At 39.4% G+C, this 19,937-nt stretch overlaps 3 protein-coding genes across 3 annotated transcripts; 2 read left to right on the top strand and 1 right to left on the bottom strand.

Annotated features, from left to right (window-relative positions):
• Nucleotides 1-1,130: 1,130 nt before the first annotated feature.
• Nucleotides 1,131-6,923, top strand: LOC109187985 (ABC transporter C family member 3-like). The gene is made up of 10 exons (XM_019338438.1): nucleotides 1,131-3,729; nucleotides 3,866-3,952; nucleotides 4,051-4,686; nucleotides 4,762-4,926; nucleotides 5,026-5,320; nucleotides 5,400-5,614; nucleotides 5,687-5,992; nucleotides 6,070-6,133; nucleotides 6,213-6,452; nucleotides 6,529-6,923. The coding sequence occupies exons 1-10, from the start codon at nucleotides 1,333-1,335 to the stop codon at nucleotides 6,651-6,653; spliced, it is 4,530 nt and encodes a 1,509-aa protein (XP_019193983.1). The 5' UTR covers nucleotides 1,131-1,332; the 3' UTR covers nucleotides 6,654-6,923.
• A 1,619-nt stretch (nucleotides 6,924-8,542) lies between these two features.
• Nucleotides 8,543-14,003, top strand: LOC109188403 (ABC transporter C family member 3-like). The gene is made up of 9 exons (XM_019339064.1): nucleotides 8,543-10,915; nucleotides 11,059-11,145; nucleotides 11,230-11,856; nucleotides 11,970-12,429; nucleotides 12,525-12,739; nucleotides 12,838-13,143; nucleotides 13,236-13,299; nucleotides 13,383-13,622; nucleotides 13,711-14,003. The coding sequence occupies exons 1-9, from the start codon at nucleotides 8,582-8,584 to the stop codon at nucleotides 13,827-13,829; spliced, it is 4,452 nt and encodes a 1,483-aa protein (XP_019194609.1). The 5' UTR covers nucleotides 8,543-8,581; the 3' UTR covers nucleotides 13,830-14,003.
• A 1,174-nt stretch (nucleotides 14,004-15,177) lies between these two features.
• On the bottom strand, nucleotides 15,178-19,383 carry LOC109188441 (glutamate receptor 3.2-like). The gene is made up of 6 exons (XM_019339128.1): nucleotides 18,875-19,383; nucleotides 17,404-18,779; nucleotides 16,746-17,023; nucleotides 16,620-16,651; nucleotides 15,884-16,281; nucleotides 15,178-15,811 (listed from the first exon to the last, which is right to left on the bottom strand). Exons 1-6 carry the CDS (start codon nucleotides 19,125-19,127, stop codon nucleotides 15,389-15,391), a joined length of 2,760 nt encoding a protein of 919 aa, XP_019194673.1. The 5' UTR covers nucleotides 19,128-19,383; the 3' UTR covers nucleotides 15,178-15,388.
• Between the last annotated feature and the right edge of the window lie 554 nt (nucleotides 19,384-19,937).

Here is a 19,937-nt window from a genome sequence, read left to right as displayed (position 1 = left end):
CGAATTAATAATCTCGCATAAAATATATAAATGGATATAAACAAGTAGAATCATTATAGTATTGGATGGATTAATATAAGATATTACAAAGAATATGTGTTGTAATGATACTGAATTTTTTTTTTTTTTAAACAATAAAAAAATGATATTGAATATGATTTGTCTAAGTTATATAATAACTATTTATACGAGAAAGAAACTCAACCAATATAGCTAGAAATATGGTGGGCCATGAGACTAAATCAAGGTCCATATAATTGATTGTGAGACTAAGTTAAGACCCGCCATTCTAGGTGCAGAGGCAGGCTCCGGGCCCTACACCCTTTATGAGGCCGTTTAAATTATCTTTTAATTCTTTTTGGGGAAATTATATCGTGCACTGCCATGGCCCAAAACGACGTCGTTTTGTACTTTTTTTTTAAACGTCGTTTCTCGTGTTTTTAAAAGGATAATATACATAATCTAACATAATACACATCAACTCTTAACATAATACACATAAACTCTTAACTCTTAAAAAAAATCCCTTTGTTTCGAATGTACATAATTGTATAGCAGAATACACAAAAACTCTGTCGAGTCAACTCCTCACACACCTTAACAAAACGGCGTTGTTTTGGACAGGGCGGGACGCACAATGCATTGTGCGCCCTTGTGCACGATATAACGATTGATCTTTTCGGCCTTGGACTATGCGCTCCTGGACCACGAGTCCCCATTATTGAATCATTTCCAATATCACCATCACGTATATTTTTATATAATGTATTTGAATAACTTATTTGATCTTTATTTATAGTTTAAATATACTCCTTGTAAAACAAATTCAGTACCTTACGGCTAATATTAAATATATTTAGGACAAAGAAAAGTAATACTAGAGTTTAAAAATAATTAAACAGTTGATAATCCTACTTTGTATCATTCCTACTCTCAGTCAACATAATACCTTACAATAATTCATCAAATGAAATATGAAATCAGGTCACTTTCCCTCATACTTGGTGCCTACGTAGTGTGATTTCCCTTGTCTCACTTGAAAAAGAAAAAACGATATTTGTTCCGAGTAATCGACTCTTCAGTCTTGTATGCTTTCTGGGTGAGCATAATCTTGGATTCTTGGGCACCACACTTTCTACGGCGCCAGCATTGACCCGATGCCATCCCTGACCCTCACTCATTGGGTGGGTAAAGGGTGTGTCCGCCGACCGATGCCGCTCTATATAAACCACTGTCTTCCACGGCCAAACCAAAATAATCCTTCTGTTTCCTTCTCTTGGTTTACTGCAAGAAAACACACTATCAGGAAACCCAAGCTGCCCTTTCAAAATCATGGAAATTACACTTTCTATATCGGGCATGTTTGGGTTTCTGCAATCTCACCCATTTTCTTCGAGTTGTGTAGGGGGCAATGGCCATCTTCTCCTCAACCCGGCTTTCCTTCGCGCCATCTCTGCTTCACTGCACCTCGTTTTGTTGCTCCTGCTCTTTGTAACTTGGTTGTTCAATAAAATGAAAGGCTGCCCCAGTGGGGATAAAAACGCCGGTCATATGCAAAAACAGAGGTTCTTCTACTTCAAACCAGCCCTTCTCTCTTCTTTCGGTTTCTCACTTTTCAGTCTTGTTCTTTGTTTCTTGACTCTGTTTTATTGGTATAGAAATGGTTGGTCTTATGAAAAAGTCATATTCCTTTTGGATGTGGTGATAAAAACCATTTCTTGGTTTGTAATCTCCCTTTTATTGCACACCCAATTGAATTCAGGTGAAATTAAGTACCCACTTGTTTTGAGAGTGTGGTGGGGTTGTTTCTTCCTTCAGTCTTGTTATTGCCTAGCAGTAGACATTGTTTATTGCAAAAAGAATGGGAATTTGCCTACTCAATTTTGGATTTCTGACGTAGTTTCCTCTGTCTTAGGCTTATTCTTCTGTTTGTTATGCTTTTGCGGTAGAAGAGAGGGTGATGGTGAGCTTCTTAGGCAACCCCTACTAAATGATAGTGCTAGAAATGTTGCACAAGTGAAAAAGAATTCTGGAGATGAAACTGTTACTCCTTATGCCACTGCCAACGTTTTTAGTAAACTTACTTTCTCTTGGATGAGTCCTCTAATTTCTAGTGGCAACAAGAAAACATTGGACCTTGAGGATATCCCTCAGCTGGCTTGTTTTGATAGTGTTAGAGGGACTTTTCCAATCTTTAAAGATAGGCTAGAATCTTCTAGTGAGGGGAGTACTAAATTAACTACTATCATGCTTGTGAAAGCTTTGGTTTTCACAGCATGGAAGGATATTCTCTTATCTGGCTTCTATGCTGGCTCTTACACATTGGCTTCATATGTTGGACCTTACCTCATTGATGCCTTTGTTCAATTCCTCAATGGAAATCAAGAATATAGAAACCAAGGCTACCTATTGGTTTCTATATTCTTTGTTGCAAAGGTTGTTGAGTGCTTGTCGATGAGGCACTGGTTCTTCAAGGTGCAGCAGGCAGGCTACAGGGCTCGTGCAGCACTGGTTGCCAAAGTCTATGATAAAGGCTTGACCCTTTCATGCCATTCAAAGCAGAGCCACACTAGTGGGGAGATCATCAATTTTATGACTGTAGATGCCGAGAGGATCGGTGACTTTGGTTGGTACATGCATGACCCTTGGATGGTACTTGTCCAAATTGGTCTTGCATTGATAATTCTCTACAAGAGTCTTGGGCTTGCTTCAATTGCAGCTTTCATTGCTACTGTTATGGTGATGTTGGCAAACCTCCCTTTGGGGAAATTGCAAGAGAAATTCCAAGACAAACTTATGAAATCCAAAGATAGTAGGATGAAGGCAACATCTGAAGTCTTGAGGAACATGAGAATCCTCAAACTTCAAGCTTGGGAGATGAAATTTTTGTCCAAAATCCTTGAGCTCAGAAATACTGAGGCAGGATGGTTGAAAAAATATGTTTACACTGCATCTATGACTACTTTTGTCTTTTGGATTGCCCCTACTTTTGTGTCAGTAACTACATTTGTTGCTGCATCGCTTATGGGTATCCCACTTGAATCAGGAAAAATACTATCTGCACTTGCCACATTTAGAATACTTCAGGAGTCTATTTATAATCTTCCAGATACAATTTCAATGATTGCTCAGACCAAAGTTTCCCTTGATCGAATCGCATCATTTCTTTCCCTTGATGACCTCCAACCGGATGCCATAGAGAAGCTTCCAAGAAGCAGTTCTGATGTAGCAATTGAGATTGTTGATGGCAATTTCAGTTGGAATGAATCCTCTCCTACACCATTCCTTATGGACATTAATCTTAAGGTTCATAATGGCATGAGAGTTGCCATTTGTGGTACTGTTGGTTCAGGAAAGTCAAGTTTGCTAACTTGCATTTTGGGAGAAATGCCCAAAATATCAGGAAGTGTTAAGATCAGCGGGACAAAGGCCTATGTTTCTCAGTCACCCTGGATACCGAGTGGGAAAATAGAAGAGAATATATTGTTTGGTAAGAAGATGGAAAGAGAGAAGTATGATAGAGTTCTTGAAGCATGTTCCTTAAAGAAAGACCTGGAAATTCTCTCCTTTGGTGATCAAACAGTCATAGGCGAGAGAGGTATCAACTTGAGTGGCGGGCAGAAGCAAAGAATACAGATTGCACGTGCTTTATACCAGGATGCTGACATTTATCTGTTTGATGATCCATTCAGTGCAGTCGATGCTCATACAGGAACCCATCTCTTCAATGTAAGTAATGTTCATCATCTTATGCCTTGTTCCCATCATCTTTTCAGTTTTGTTACTAGTTTTAAATTCTGGTTTCAAATTGAAATGTGCATGAATCATCTGTGTAATGAAACTTCTTTTTATCTATCGTTAACAGGAATGCATATTGGGGCTTCTGGGCTCAAAAACAGTCATATATGTTACACATCAAGTAGAGTTTTTACCTGCTGCGGATTTGATCTTTGTAAGCTGCCTTGTTTTGTTTTACGCTTCATTTTTATCTGATATTCAGATTTTTTGTAATCTCTTCTATTTGAGATTCATTATCGCCCATGCCATCAGGTTATGAAAGATGGAAGGGTTACACAGGCTGGAAAATACAATGACATTCTCAAATTGGGTAGTGACTTTATGGAACTTGTGAGTGCTCACAAAGAAGCTTTATCAGCAATAGATAACTTTGGGGGAAGACAGGCAGTCACAAGTGAAGACAGTAGTGACTTGACCGGTATTATCAGTACTCAGAAAGAAGAAGCTACTGATGGTGAAAATGGTAAATCTGATACTACTATGGAACCAATGGGTCAACTTGTCCAGGAAGAGGAAAGAGAGAAAGGCAGTGTTAGTTTGTCAGTTTATTGGAAATATATCACTACAGCATATGGAGGTGCCCTAGTGCCCTTCATATTGTTGGCACATATAATCTTTCAGGCACTTCAAATTGGAAGCAATTATTGGATGGCTTGGGCCACTCCCGTGTCTGAAACTGAGGCACCTCCAGTTGCTAGCTCTACGCTCATTATTGTCTATGTTGCTCTAGCAATTGGAAGTTCTTTTTGCATCTTTGGCAGATCTTTGTTGCTTGTGACCGCCGGATACAAGACAGCGGCTCAACTATTTCATAAAATGCATCTGTGCCTTTTCCGTGCTCCAATGTCTTTCTTTGATGCCACACCCAGTGGGCGTATTCTAAATAGAGTAAGTAAATGCTGAAACTTCTTTCTGTTCTTCTTTTACCCAAAATCTTTGGTTAATTATGACATTTTGTTACAGGCATCCACAGACCAGAGTGCAGTTGATCTGAACATTCCATTCCAAATTGGAAATTTTGCCTTCACAATAATTCAGCTTTTCAGTATCATTGCAGTAATGTCTCAAATTGCATGGCAGGTTTTCATTGTCTTTATTCCGGTGATTGCGATTTGCATCTATTTAGAGGTAGCCTGTGCAGCTCCCTTTGATTTTAACTTGAGTTTATACTTTTTGGTTATTGCTGTAGAATAGTCTTATGTTTAAATCTCTATTTTATAATTTCAGCAATATTACATACCTTCTGCACGAGAATTGGCAAGGTTATGTGGAGTTTGTAAGTCTCCAGTCATACAACACTTTGCTGAGACTCTATCAGGATCAACTACAATTAGAAGTTTCGACCAAGAAGCCAGATTTCGTGATTTGAGTATGAAACTGATAGATGGCTATAATAGGCCAAAGTTTCACACTGCGGGTGCTATGGAGTGGCTTTGCTTTCGCTTGGACATTTTGTCTTTGATCACTTTCTCCTTTTCATTGGTGTTCTTGATCTCTGTTCCTGTTGGAACTATAGATGCGAGTGAGCAATTTTTTTATTGTCAAATTATACTAGTCCTTAATGTATGTATTTATAATTTATCGCCTTAAGCAATTTGCAGGTGTCGCTGGTTTAGCTGTGACATATGGGCTTAATCTCAACATGTTACAAGCTTGGGTTGTATGGAATCTTTGCAGTCTGGAGAATAAAATAATTTCGGTTGAAAGAATACTTCAATATAGTTCTCTCCCGAGTGAGCCCCCTCTTGTTATTGAATCTAACAGGCCTGACACTGATTGGCCATCAAATGGAGAGGTTGATATCAGCAATCTCCAGGTAATTCTACATTAAGCTTTCTTTATGGATTTCTTGGAGTTATAGCTAACTTACATTTCTATTTGGCCATAGGTCCGATATGCTCCTCATATGCCTCTTGTTTTACGAGGCATCACATGCACTTTGTTTGGAGGGAAGAAGACGGGTGTAGTTGGTAGGACGGGCAGTGGTAAATCAACTCTTATACAGACGTTCTTCCGTATTGTTGAACCAGCTGCTGGAGAAATACGTGTAGATGGTGTGAATATATCGTCGATTGGACTGCATGATTTGCGGTCTAGATTGAGCATTATTCCACAAGATCCAACCATGTTTGAGGGCACAGTTCGTAGCAATCTGGATCCACTAGAAGAGTACACAGATGAACAAATTTGGGAGGTAGGCATTCATTGATAGTTAATTAGTTTTCGCTGGAAACTGGAAAGGATTAAAAGTTTCTTTGTGTTTCTCTCTAGGCTCTCGACAAGTGCCAACTGGGAGACGAAGTTAGAAGAAAGGATGACAAACTTGATTCTGCAGGTTTTCATGATATTTCTTTAATTTTATCCTCATAGCTGTAAGTTCATTGTATTCATATTCCTATGGACAAACGTTTCAGTTACGGAGAATGGAGAGAATTGGAGCGTGGGTCAAAGGCAGCTCGTTTGTCTTGGTCGTGTGCTACTTAAGAAAACCAAAATTTTGGTACTTGATGAGGCAACAGCATCAGTTGACACCGCAACAGATAATCTGATCCAGGAAACTCTAAAGGAACACTTCTCGGACTCCACTGTCATAACCATTGCACATAGGATAACTTCTGTGGTCGATAGTGACATGGTTCTGCTATTAGATCATGGTTTGTATTTCTGTTCTATCGCAAACGTGGTTGTCTTTTGTTGTCAAATCTGTTAATAATTTTCTCTGTGCTGCAGGCCTGGTTGCTGAATATGATACTCCTGCAAATTTGCTGGAAAACAGATCCTCATTGTTTGCCAAGCTTGTAGCAGAATATAGCACGCGATCAAGTTCTCGCCACGAGAATTTATCCCAAGAATAGGACTGGGACATGGTTTTGTTAACTGTTGGTTGGTGTTACCAGAGAATGGCAGGACTAATTGGTTAACCATAAATAGTGGATGCCAAGATAAATCAGTACAGGAAATAGTATTAAGACTTTTGCTTTAAATGTTGTCTACAACTGTTGAATTTGTATCAGTTCTGAATAAGATTTAATGTTAGTGTTTTGATTATATACTTCCAGAATTATATTATAGTGTTTGGCTGGATTTAAGAATACAAATAGAATAAGTGGAGGAATGGGTAGTGACAAGTGACAACAATCTACCTCATGTTTTATTCTAAGTCTTTCTCCGTCCGTCTTACAGTGAGTTCATCGCTAGTTCAGGAAGAATCGTCACTTGTAGAATTCAAACTTAAATTATCTTAAAATTTTACTCCACAAAGAAAGTTCATTTGCCCTTGAGCTATCCCATTGAATTTCCCTACATGTTCTAGCATAACATATATACTTCCATTTGAAGATATAGTTGTATGGTTTTTTCCCCTAAAAAATCCAAAACACCAATAACTTATTTAAATTACTTTAAGAAAAAAAAAACTAATGTCAAATAACTTAAAATAAACACATTTATAATCTAAGCTAAGAAGTGCCATTATATGAATTTAGCTTATAAAGGATTATAAGGAGATAAACCCATATAGATTGTTCATAGATCGACTTAAATCGAGAAGATCAATAGGCTGTTCCTACTAAGAGTCAACCTTATAGCATTATGGTTACTACTTAATCGAGACTGTGACCTGACAAAATTAAAAAGACAAGACTATCTCAATTATCATTTTGTAAGAAGCAATAAAGAGATGAAGGTGGTGCCTCCCGCTATTTCAAACCTCAGACATAACCGAAGGATATATAACAAATAGCAAGATGATATGTAACTCAATTTTGTTCACTAAACACATGCTCTAATATAAATGTAATTAATACTAAGTATAAATTAATAATGTTATTTTAATATATTGAGACCTACTTTTAAAAGTTGGTTAAATACATATATGTTTTAACCTGACCCTTCATGATCTTCTCAGCATTTGTTTGCAATACTTTAAAATGTTAGTCACATGCCCACAACACAGAATATAATATTGTGGCTTTGCAACCAGTCAATTTTATATAATAAAAGTCCATTATCATCACAAATTTCTCTCTCATGAAGGAATCTTCCATATTGTAGTCCCAATAGTTATTGTATTGATCGGTATAGTGTGGACCACGGTTCAAAAACGACGTCATTTTACTTAATTTTTTTTAGTGATCCGTTGCAATATACATTTTTATAATTTATCATGTATTTTATTCTAATACATAAAGTACATTATTCTAACACATAATGTATATTATCTTACTCAAAAATTTCATTATTCTAACACATAATGTACATTATCTTTTTTCCATAAATTTCATTATTATAACACATAATATACATTATTTTAATTCATAAAATTTAGCGACATTATTTTAGACCGTGATTTACACAATTGTATAATTTGCCATTGTAGTCCATGCATCATCTCTAAAATGACATAATGACAAATTTTTTTCACTAAAAAAAAGACTGACTGCATCAGTAAACGGCAAATTGAATGTATAATTGTAGCAGCGCCATTGTTGAATGGGTGGGTCAAATGGTTAGTGGAACTTGGTCGCCACGTTTCTACATAGAGACAAAGCTCCAACGACCCAGTGGGCGTTGGGGTGTCATTTTCACGAATATTTTATCTGACGAGCAACGCAAGGAAACTTCTCTCATCTTAGCAAAGCTTGGTATATATATATATATGAGCCTGCAGGATTGTTGTTGCTTTGGTTAGAGACTTAAGAGTGTTTAGTTAAGCTCTTGATTGTGTTGCTCACTGGCCCCCATACAATTTACAGATACCCCTTGAATTGGTTGGATAAACAGAATGTTTGTGTCTCTTTCTCTGAGCTATGAGGGTGGCCACCCCCTCTTTAACCCTATATTCCTCCGGGGCATTTCTGCTTCGCTTCACTTGCTTCTGTTGCTCCTTATTGTCCTAGTTTGGATGTTCAAGAAAATCGTAAACACTCAAAACTACACAAAAGAAAAAGCTCGTAAAAATGCCACAATGTTGTGCTACAAACAAACCATCTCCTCTTGTTTGAGTCTCTCACTGTTCAATCTTGTTCTCTGTCTATTAACTCAATTTTACTGGTACTCAAGTGGTTGGTCTGAAGAAAAAGTTCTAACTTTTTCGGATTTCTTAATAAAGGCTGTTTCTTGGTTAGTAATCTCTGTTGTTTTGCACACCCAATTCTTAAACTCTGTTAAAAACAAGTACCCGCTTGTTTTGAGAGCTTGGTGGGGGTGTTTCTTTGCACTGTCTTGTTATTGCTTGGTAGTAGACATATTTTATCACAAAAAGAACAAAACTTTATCATCACAGTTTTGGGTTTCTGACGTAGTGTCCACTGTCATGGGGTTGTTCTTCACTGTTGTGGGATTTTCGGGTAAAAAGGAGGGTGTAGGTGGCCTTCTTAAGGAACCCCTGTTGAATGGTGGAGAAGTGAAATTACCTTCTGGGAGTGAAACTGTTACTCCTTATATCAGTGCTAGCCTTTTCAGTACAATTACTTACTCATGGATGAATCCTCTAATTTCTCTTGGCAACAAGAGAATATTAAACCTTGAGGACATTCCTCAACTTGCTGGGTTGGATAGTATTAGAGGCATTTTTCCAATTTTAAGAGATAAGCTAGGATCTTCTAGTGAGGGGGGTAGAAAATTGACTACATTTATGCTGGCAAAGGCCTTGATTTTCACTGTTTGGAAGGATATTATGTTAACTGCCTTTTATATACTCTTCTATAAATTGCCCACTTATGTTGAAGCTTATCTCATTAATAACTTAGTTCAATTCCTCAATGGAAGCCGGGAATCTAGAAATGAAGGTTACTTGTTGGTCTCTGCATTCTTCATAGCAAAGCTTGTTGAGTCGGTGGCAGAGACACAGTATTTTTTCAAAGCACGGCAGGCTGGGTTCAGGGTAAGGGCTGCACTGGTTGCCAAAGTCTATAACAAGGGTTTGACACTCTCGTGCCACTCAAGACAGAGCCATACAAGTGGAGAGATTATCAATTTTATGACTGTAGATGCTGAGAGGATAGCTGACTTTAGTTGGTACATCCATGATCTGTGGATTATATTTGTGCAAGTTGGCCTGGCATTGGTTATTCTCTACAAAAATCTCGGGGGTGCTTCAATTGTAGCACTCCTTTCTACTGTTATAGTGATGCTAGCAAACTTCCCTTTAGCAAAAGTACAGGAGAGATACCAGAAAAAGCTTATGAAATCCAAAGATAGTCGCATGAAGGCAACCTCTGAGGTTTTAAGGAACATGAGAATACTTAAACTTCAAGCTTGGGAGATGAAATTTCTATCCAAAATCCTTGGGATCAGAAATACTGAGGTAGGATGGTTAAGAAAATATGGATACACCTCGGCTTTGACTACTTTTGTCAATTGGGTTGCCCCTTCATTTGTGTCTGTCGCTACATTTGGTGCTGCTGTGCTTATGGGGGTTCCACTTGAATCAGGAAAAGTACTTTCTTCTCTTGCCACATTTACTACACTGAAGGAGCCTATTTACAGAATTCCAGATGCAATTTCAATGGTGGCTCAGATTAAAGTTTCTCTTGATCGAATCGCATCATTCCTTTCACTAGATGACCTGCAACCTAGTGCTATTGAGAAGCTTCCTAGATGTAGTTCTGATGTTGCCATTGACATTGTAGAAGGAAATTTCTGTTGGAATGAAACCTCTTCTGCTCCACTTCTAAAAGACATCAATGTAAGAGTGCATCATGGCATGAAAGTTGCCATTTGTGGTACTGTTGCTTCAGGAAAGTCGAGTCTATTATCTTGCATTTTGGGAGAAATGCCCAAAATTTCAGGAAGTGTTAAGCTGTGTGGAAGTAAAGCCTATGTTCCACAGTCACCCTGGATACAGAGTGGGACCATAGAAGAAAATATATTGTTTGGTATGAAAATGGAGAGCGAGAAGTATGATAGAGTTCTTGAAGCATGTTCCTTAAAGAAAGACTTGGAAGTTCTCCCTTTTGGTGATCAAACAGTGATCGGAGAGCGAGGAATCAATTTGAGTGGTGGGCAGAAGCAAAGAGTACAAATTGCTCGTGCTTTATACCAAGATGCTGACATTTATCTCTTTGATGATCCATTTAGTGCAGTCGATGCTCATACCGGAACCCATCTCTTCAATGTAAGAAACTTATCACATGTTATATTTTTAACATTAAATTCTCAATTTTGTTTTCTGTTTTATTTTTTCATATAAATCTATCAACTTCTGGCAAATTTCTTCTCTGAAACTAAAGCTATCCACAAATGGTCTTCTCTTGATAGGAATGTATACTTAGACTTCTGGATTCAAAAACAGTTATTTATGTTACACATCAAGTAGAGTTCTTACCTGCCGCAGATCTGATCTTGGTAAGTTACCCATGTTTGTTTGTTAATTTATTATCTTCTGTTCTTACGTATTCAAGGTATAAAGATTTTAGCTCATTAAATCAGGTTATGAAAGACGGAAGGATTTCACAGGCTGGAAAGTACAACAGCATCCTCAAATTGGGAAGTGAGTTTATGGAGCTTGTGGGTGTTCACAACGAAGCAATATCAGCAACAGATTCCTTTGAGGAACGAGTAGTAACAGAAAGAAACGAGAGCGGTGGCATGTTGACCATTAATGATGCTATAAATGAAGAAGCTACAGATGGTAAAATCGATAGCTCTGCAAGACCAAAGGGCCAACTTGTCCAAGAGGAAGAAAGAGAGAAAGGTAGAGTTGGGTTCCTGGTTTACTGGCAATATATTACTATGGCGTTTGGAGGTTTTCTTGTGCCCTTTATATTATTGGCACAAATAATGTTTCAAACACTTCAAATTGGAAGCAATTATTGGATGACTTGGGCTACTCCAGTGTCAGAAGGTGAGACACCACCAGTCGGAAACTCTACTCTCCTTCTTGTTTATGTTGCTTTTGCAATTGGAAGTTCCTTTTGCGTCCTTGCCAGAGCCTTGCTGCTTGTGACCGCTGGATTCGAAACAGCCACATTACTTTTTAACAAAATGCATTTGTGCATTTTCCGTGCTCCAATGTCTTTCTTTGATGCCACACCCAGTGGGCGTATTCTGAATAGAGTAAGGGAACATTCATATTTGCTTTTGTTCTCTTTTATGAATCTGTATGATTCTTGTCATCATTTGTTGATAGCAAAACTTTGCTTGATTAATTGTTGTATTTGTCATCACAGGCATCTGCGGATCAAAGTGCTGTTGATCTGAACATTCCCTCTAAAATTGGATCATTTGCCTTCACAATAATTAAGCTTTTGGGTGTCATTGCCATAATGTCTCTAGTTTCATGGAAGATCTTCGCTTTCTTTATTCCTGTGATTGCAATATGCATCTATTATCAGCAACAATACTTGCCTTCAGCTCGAGAGTTGGCACGATTATCCGGAGTTGCTAAGGCTCCAGTCATACAGCATTTTGCTGAAACTCTCTCAGGATCAACTACGATTCGAGGTTTTGACCAGGAGTCCAGATTTTGTGACACAAATATGAAACTAATAGATAATTATTCTCGGCACAGGTTTCATGTTTTTGGTGCTATGCAGTGGATATGCTTTCGCTTGAGTATGTTGTCTGTAATCACTTTTGCCTTTACATTGATATTCTTGGTATCTGTTCCAGTGGGAACTATTGACACAAGTGAGTGTTCGTCATAATACTTTTTTTTTTTTCTTTTCAGCAAGAAGATATGCTTATCCAATATTAATAATTTGTCCCCTTCAACAAATTTGCAGATTTTGGTGTCTTAGCAGTGACATATGGGCTTAACTTGAACTCACAATTGATTTGGATTGCGTTAAGTTTTTGCATTGTAGAGAATAGTATTATATCAGTTGAAAGAATAATTCAGTACAGTTCTATATCTAGCGAGCCCCCTCTTGTTACCGAATCTAACAGGCCTGACGCTTGTTGGCCACCAAATGGTAGAGTTGAAATCAGAAATCTAAAGGTAACTCCATATTCATTCAGCTTTGTATGTGAATTATATTCATAATTTCTCGTTCCATGTATTTGCATGCTTTCTAACGATTATGGATGGGTTGAAAGGTACGATATGCTCCACAGCTGCCCCTTGTTTTACGAGGCATCACGTGCACGTTTTTGGGAGGAAAGAAAACGGGAGTAGTTGGGAGGACTGGCAGTGGTAAATCAACACTTATACAGACCCTCTTTCGCATTGTTGAACCAGCGGACGGACAAATTCTTATAGATGGTATCAATATATCGTCAATTGGACTGCATGATTTGCGGGCTAGGTTGAGCATAATTCCCCAAGATCCAACCATGTTTGAGGGGACGATTCGTGGAAATCTAGATCCACTTGAAGAGTATACAGATGAACAGATTTGGGAGGTAGCTAGCTAGCTAGGCATTTCATATTTCTGTTTCTTCTTTTTTAGCTCGTAACATTTGTAAGTTGATTGATGGATGGTGTTTCTCTTAAGGCTCTCGATAAATGTCAGCTGGGAGGCGAAGTTCGTAAGAAGGAAGCTGGGCTCGATTCTGCAGGTTTTTCTCATTCCTCATAGCTATGTATCTGTAGTGTACACTTTCTTGTTGGCATTCTTGAAACCGAACATTTCCATAAACAGTTACTGAAAATGGCGAGAATTGGAGCGTGGGTCAGAGGCAACTGGTGTGTCTCGGGCGAGTGCTGTTGAAGAAGAGCAAGATTCTGGTACTCGACGAGGCTACAGCGTCTGTGGACACCATGACAGACAATCTGATCCAGCAAACTCTGAGGCAACACTTCTCAGATTCCACTGTCATAACAATTGCACATAGGATAACCTCGGTGCTAGACAGTGACATGGTTCTGCTCCTAGATAATGGTTAGTACTACTGTGTGTTCCACTTTGAATGACAGATTCCGATGAAACCTGTGGATAATTCACACCATTTTTTTTTTCTCTGATGCAGGGGTTGTTGCTGAAAATGACACTCCAGCAAATCTGCTGGATAACAAATCGTCGTTATTCGCAAAGCTGGTGGGTGAATATACCATGAGGTCAAGTTCTGGTTTAGAAAAATTGTCGTGAATACTGTAATCAGATTGTAGGAGGTTTGGTTAAAAATGTTTGAGGCTTTCAGCTTTGGATTGTGTAACAAAGTCAAATAATGTTAAAATGTGAGATTTGAAGAAGGTGCAATAAACAGATTTGCAGGGTTCCTGCAAATCATATTTCCAGTGTAGCTATGCCCATTCGTGAAAATCTCTCTTTTTTTTTTTTTTCTTTTTTCTTTTTTGACAAAGGACAATCTTGGTTTTACACATAATAATAATAATAATAATAATAATAATAATAATAATAATAATAAGATAACTGAAGTTATAACGGTAGAAGTATTTTTGTCAACAAATTTATATAGTACAACTCTAAAAGTATAATGTACAAAATGATTAACATTAAAAACATGAACATAAATGAGGAATATGCGACTTATTATGTTTTTAGATTATGCTTGACCATCTTCAACTCAACTCCATCTTCACATTCTTGATTAGCTTCATTTACTCCTTTAATTTGACTATTCACAACTTCATAAAATATTTTCGTCATTGCTCTCATCATTGAACCCTCCAAGATTTGCAAAGGATCTTTTTCTTCGTTGTCATCTTCATAGTTGTCCTCAACAACATTAGTGCGGACACCGATAAACACTTTGTTGCTACACGCCTTCTACAGCTCCCACAAGGAATACGTGAACTTGGTCCTCCAAACGGTCCCATCATTGAGCCGCTCTTGACAAGAACAATTACATGACAGTTTGATTATATGTCGTTTCGCTTTATTCATAGATCAGCGAATAAACTTGCTCATGTGTTGGCAAGGAAAGTTTCTTCTTAGTCTGGTCCTCGTAGTTGGTTTTCAGTATATCCTTCATGTATTCAACAGTTAATTTGTGATAATTAATATATCTGCTTTTTACCTTTCAAAAAATAAAATGGTATAGTAATTCGATTAGCAAATTATTCCTGCTTAGCTTAACTTAGCTTAGTTTTTTTTTTTTTTTATTAGACCAAGAAATGTCATGAGTAGCCTTTAACTATAAATGATGGATACTCCCGAGTAGGGTATCCAATCAGGAGCATACCTCGGCGGTTGGGACTCGCAATTCAACTACATTACTCGAACGAAGTGGGGAGTCCGGTAGCCTAGCCCCATGCCGAGGCGTATGACTCATGTGGCAGGCCTGATTGGCCGACCAGTAGAAGCAGTCGCCTGAAACGCCCTACCGAGTGCGGCACGAGACAGTTAAAGGAGATTTTCTGGAAATTCCCACCAAATTTTGAGCGAGATTTCCTTTTCAATATTAGAAAAGAGGTAAGGCGGTTTGGAAGCTTTCCTAAATCCTAATTTGTTAATTTCTTCACTCTTTCCTTTTCAAAGCACATAAATCTTGTATAAATACCTTGAGAAAATAATGTAACGGGTTTTGAATTCTATTCTATTATATTACAATTACTCTTGTCAACTTTTTATCCTAGTTTTTACCTAGTTTTTCCCTTTTGTTTTACAGTTGACCCGCCGTCCGACTACCCCTTAATCTTAAAACTAACAATAAGAGACACCTTTAAATTCGAATAATACTCAAATTAATCCTCATTTGCAGTAGTAGCGGTGGTTGTTGTTTCGATGCGCTTCCTTTTGAACTTGTTGTTGGAGACCTCCTTCTCATCTACAAAAGTTAAGAAGGTCCTAATACGCGCCGCCGGGGTAGGCGGCGTAGTGTGAGGATACTCCGATAGTTGAGGATAATATTTGTTGAATTGGCGCGATAGTGAGCAGAAGTAAATGAGCAGAGCCAGCAAGCACGTAACTCCACAGATGAGAAATAAACCCCAAAAGCTACTCAACTGGAGTTGGTCAACGCTCCCTGTTGACCCTGCTGCCAATTCACAGCCCCCCATTCTTCTATTCACCCATCTCTCCCGCAGCTTCTCAAGCTCTCCGTTTTCCGACAACGCAAGTATAGCAGTTGACATGTCGACGGCTAATGGAGAGTCTCTGGGAAAAGCCTGCAGATCAGATGAATTCAATAATTCAGTGATAAACATTTGATCCTAATATGATGTTATATATATACTTACAAATCCCCAGCCACTTCTAGTGAAGTCTTGACCGACGATCTGAAATAATCCACAGTACTTTGACAGAAATACATCAATATATGGGCGTTCATCGATGACGGCCGCCACAGTTCCGTTTTGAAGGGCGTCTGCGTATTCTTCCGGCGAGCCCAGCGCGACTAGCCTGGATTTGGCAATGTTGATTTCTTCTCTCAAGTAGCTCTCGGCGAACGATCCCACCTGGAATCCGATTCGATCGCCGCTGGCTGCCAAGGATTCAAGGCCTCTGATGGAGGAAGACAACTGTTGCACTGTTAGGATTGATGTCAAGCTCGCAGTATAGCTTGAGGTCAGTATCAAAACCACAAACAGCCAGATGATTAGGACCATACGACCCAGAGTGCTCACTGTATTTTCCCCTGTACGTACGTGCGCACATCATATCATTAATTAGGGTTACATATATATGCATAATTGCATTGGGAAATAAATAAAAAAAATCTAGTGTTTGAACAATTTAGGGTTATTTCGCTGCGTTGTTTTCGGTGAAATCACCAATTTAAGAAAGAAGAGAACAATATCTAACAGGCTGACTAGGCGACCTAGTCGGTGCCTAGGCTGCCTAGTCAGTGCCTAAGAGGCCTAGTTGACACTTAGGCGGTCAACACCTAGGCAACGCTTAGACAGCGGCCGCCTAGACCACCGATTATAGTGATACGCTAGGAGGCTAGCTTAATTAGCAATTGCAGATACTTACTATGGGCAAAGAACATGGTTGAGAAGCTAAACCTGCAAATTAAAAGCATAATACTATAAATATACAACATATCATGCATATATATATGTATTGAAACACTATTATGTATATATAGTAGGCAGGTACCATAGAATGGTGATGAATTGTTGCTTGGGTGGACCTCGGAATTCATCATTTGTTCTATGCTCTAGAATCCAAACCACAGCTCCCACGAAAAGGAAGAAGGCTGCTGTGACTGCCCACATTAATGGAGTAAATGGGCGCAAGAAAGCCCAAGCGCTAGACTTCAACTTGCTGATAGGTACCACTATCACTAGCCCTGACTCTATGTATGGCTGTGTGAAATCCACAATCTTTGTGCGGTTTGTCACAATTGCAATGTCACCAACAACTGCATCGAATGCCTGTGATGGGACAAGATCATATTAGAGACTTATGTCAAGCACGGTTTACCTGATCGTGTTAGACCCAATGAATGAATGGATCAACTGGCCAGCTAGCTTGTGAGCCACAATAGCATTAATGGTTGTTCATTCTGCCCTAGATACTAAAGTCTGACCGAGTTAGGCATACTGACCCAATTGGGCACAATTGGTTGGAAACTATTGCCGTTTCCCTAACGAGCTCATAATATGGTGAAGCCAGTTTAGCACATATAAAGGGTAAGGCTAGTCAGTAAGAGGGTCCCGAGACGATGCACAGGCATTGGGCGCTGAGCTGGACTTTAGGCCGGTGACACTTAGCTAGCTTTGCTTGCTATATATTAAAATCTATATATACTTACATTAGATGTGATCATATTTACAAGCTCAGTATAGCTCGGGTTCTTGTGCCCATCCCCAAACAGGACGAACTTGTGTGGCACAGCATATGGGAGCAACTTGATGGCGGCAAGAAAAACATCAACGCAGAATCCAGTGATGACTACATCGCCATTATCCTTATAATCTTGAAAAACAAAATCCCTGTAACTAACCCGGTTGGGGACTCCAATCCTTAGCCGTCTCCCATTATTGGGAAAAACCCACCCACGCGGCTGAACTGTGGTCTGTCCCGGCCATACAATCACCCCGCCATGCAAATGCTGGGCCGAGCTAGAACGGTTAGGCGGCTTGCCATAAAGAGATTCAGGGGGCACAACAGACAGCCCAGAATAGTTAGACCAGTACCCTATCTGCCTATATAGCTTCTTCCCATTCCCAAAAACAACATTAAGGATGTCAAAAGAAGGATGGATTATAGACCTATCTGCAACGTTAAATCCCAGAGCTCCCGTGACGCCTGTCATATTAGTCTTGAGAATGTTGTTTAGCAGCTGCTCCCCACCATCAAAGATGCTTAGGGCACCAAGGTTTAGTGCCCCTCCGCTAAAGCTATTCATCCTGGAATCATCAGAGAAGGAGATGACCCCGCCATCATTGAGCAACTGTTTCACTGCCATTGCGATCATCCAAACCGTGTCGTAAGCGTATAGACCGTTAGGGTTCAACCCAACAGAGCCATTGCTCAACTGGTTCCACCTAGAAGAAAAAGCCCTTTTCTTCTCGGAATCCGGTATGTAAGGCCGAAGCGTGAGGACCCCCTGCATGGTTTTGGCAACTCTAGTGGAAACTGGAGCTAAAGAAGAGTCCAAGAAAGTGGAAAGCCAAGAAGTGGCAATCCAAACATATTCATCTGTCATCATCCCAAGATCCCTGGCCACTTCAAACACCAGAATACCCGTTAAGGACAAGGTATGCACAACAATTACCCGGCACTCCATCAACCGCACCCGTATCAGTTCATCCTTAATGTCCTGCCGAGTGGCCGAGGGGTCAGGTGGGAGTATCGCCCTGTAAGAAATCTTACAGCGCCTCTCGTAAAGCTTATCCCCCAGAGTGGCAATGCTATTCCGGCCTTGATCGTCGTCGGAGAAGACAGCGGTCACCTCACTATACCCAAAATAGCTAACCATATCCGCCACGGCGGTCATGAGGAACAGATCATTGGGCGCAGTTTGAATGAAATAGGGATACTGGAGAGGGGAGAGAGTGGGATCCAAGGCCGTGAAGGATAGAAATGGGACATGGAGTTCGTTTGCGAAGTGGGAAAGCACATGGGCCATTACAGAACTTTGGGGGCCAATGATAGCTACGGTATCAGTCTCCAGGAACTTCATTGCTGCATCATATCATCAATCCATGTGTGATATATGACTGCAAATCATCTAAGTTCAAGACAAGAAAGAAAAAGAAAAGATTGGGGTTTTGAATTACCTCCCACAATTCCCAGGAATCCGCTGTAATTTGAATCGTGCATATAGAGATTGAGCTTTCTTCCGCCAAGGATAGTGGGATCAGAATTGATATCTACCACTGCAGCAGACATTGCAATTCTTGCTACTTGCCCATTAGTTGTCCCAAATGAAAAAATGGCTCCAATGTTCACATCATCATCATTATCTTCTCTGCAAATTACCCTTCCAATAAGGAGGAGAGATGTCACAACTATCCAAGGGATAATATCCATTGCATAGTACGTAATTTCCAGGAATTGATCCAAGCTAAGAGGTATAGTAGAAAGAAAACTTGTTTCTATGGGAAAGAATGTCAGCAATGAAGCCCAAGTGGAGACGACGACACAAGCTAGCCTGGAAGAAAAGAATGGTCGTCGTCAGTCACGGATCGGAATTGGTTAAGAGCAATTAATAGAGAAGCAGTAAAGTAACGAAAAAGGGAGTAGTGGAGTGCCCACTTTTGCAATCTTTCTTCTTCCCTAAGGTGGAATATTCAACAGAACATTTGAGAGGATGTAAATCATAATAATTCAGTTAAAAAAAGACTCCCTCAGTTTAAGAGGTTGCTCACACAGTGTACGTAAATCATAATAACTCAGCTGAAAAGTAGCCCCTCAGTTTGAAAGGTTACTTTCACACTGTGACTGATGAGACTTGATCCCTTGCTCCCAGACTGTGACTGATGAGACTCGATCCCTAATTATTCTTTTCAAATTTCACTCTGTGACCAATTGAGCTGTCATGTTGACAACTTTTGCAATTCTCAACTAAGTTGTGAGGTGGAGGATAAGAATACTTGAGAATACAGTAACAGACATCATATGATAACTTGCTTTCAGTTGGGCGTCCACTTTTGCATTATAATATTGGGGGACCGCCCCGCCAATATAAGACGCACGCTTCAAATCTGCCCACTCTTGTAAGGAAGAAAAATACTATTAACTCTAAAGTGATAAATAACACTATCCACTACCTAGCTGAAACAAAAAGAAAAAAGTCCAACATGGATGATTGATTATGATCTGATGTACTCATGTACCTAA

This window comes from Ipomoea nil, unplaced genomic scaffold (genome assembly GCF_001879475.1).
Source record: "Ipomoea nil cultivar Tokyo-kokei standard unplaced genomic scaffold, Asagao_1.1 scaffold1421, whole genome shotgun sequence".
Taxonomy (NCBI): Eukaryota; Viridiplantae; Streptophyta; class Magnoliopsida; order Solanales; family Convolvulaceae; genus Ipomoea; species Ipomoea nil.
This window is presented reverse-complemented; position numbering and strand designations above follow the sequence as displayed.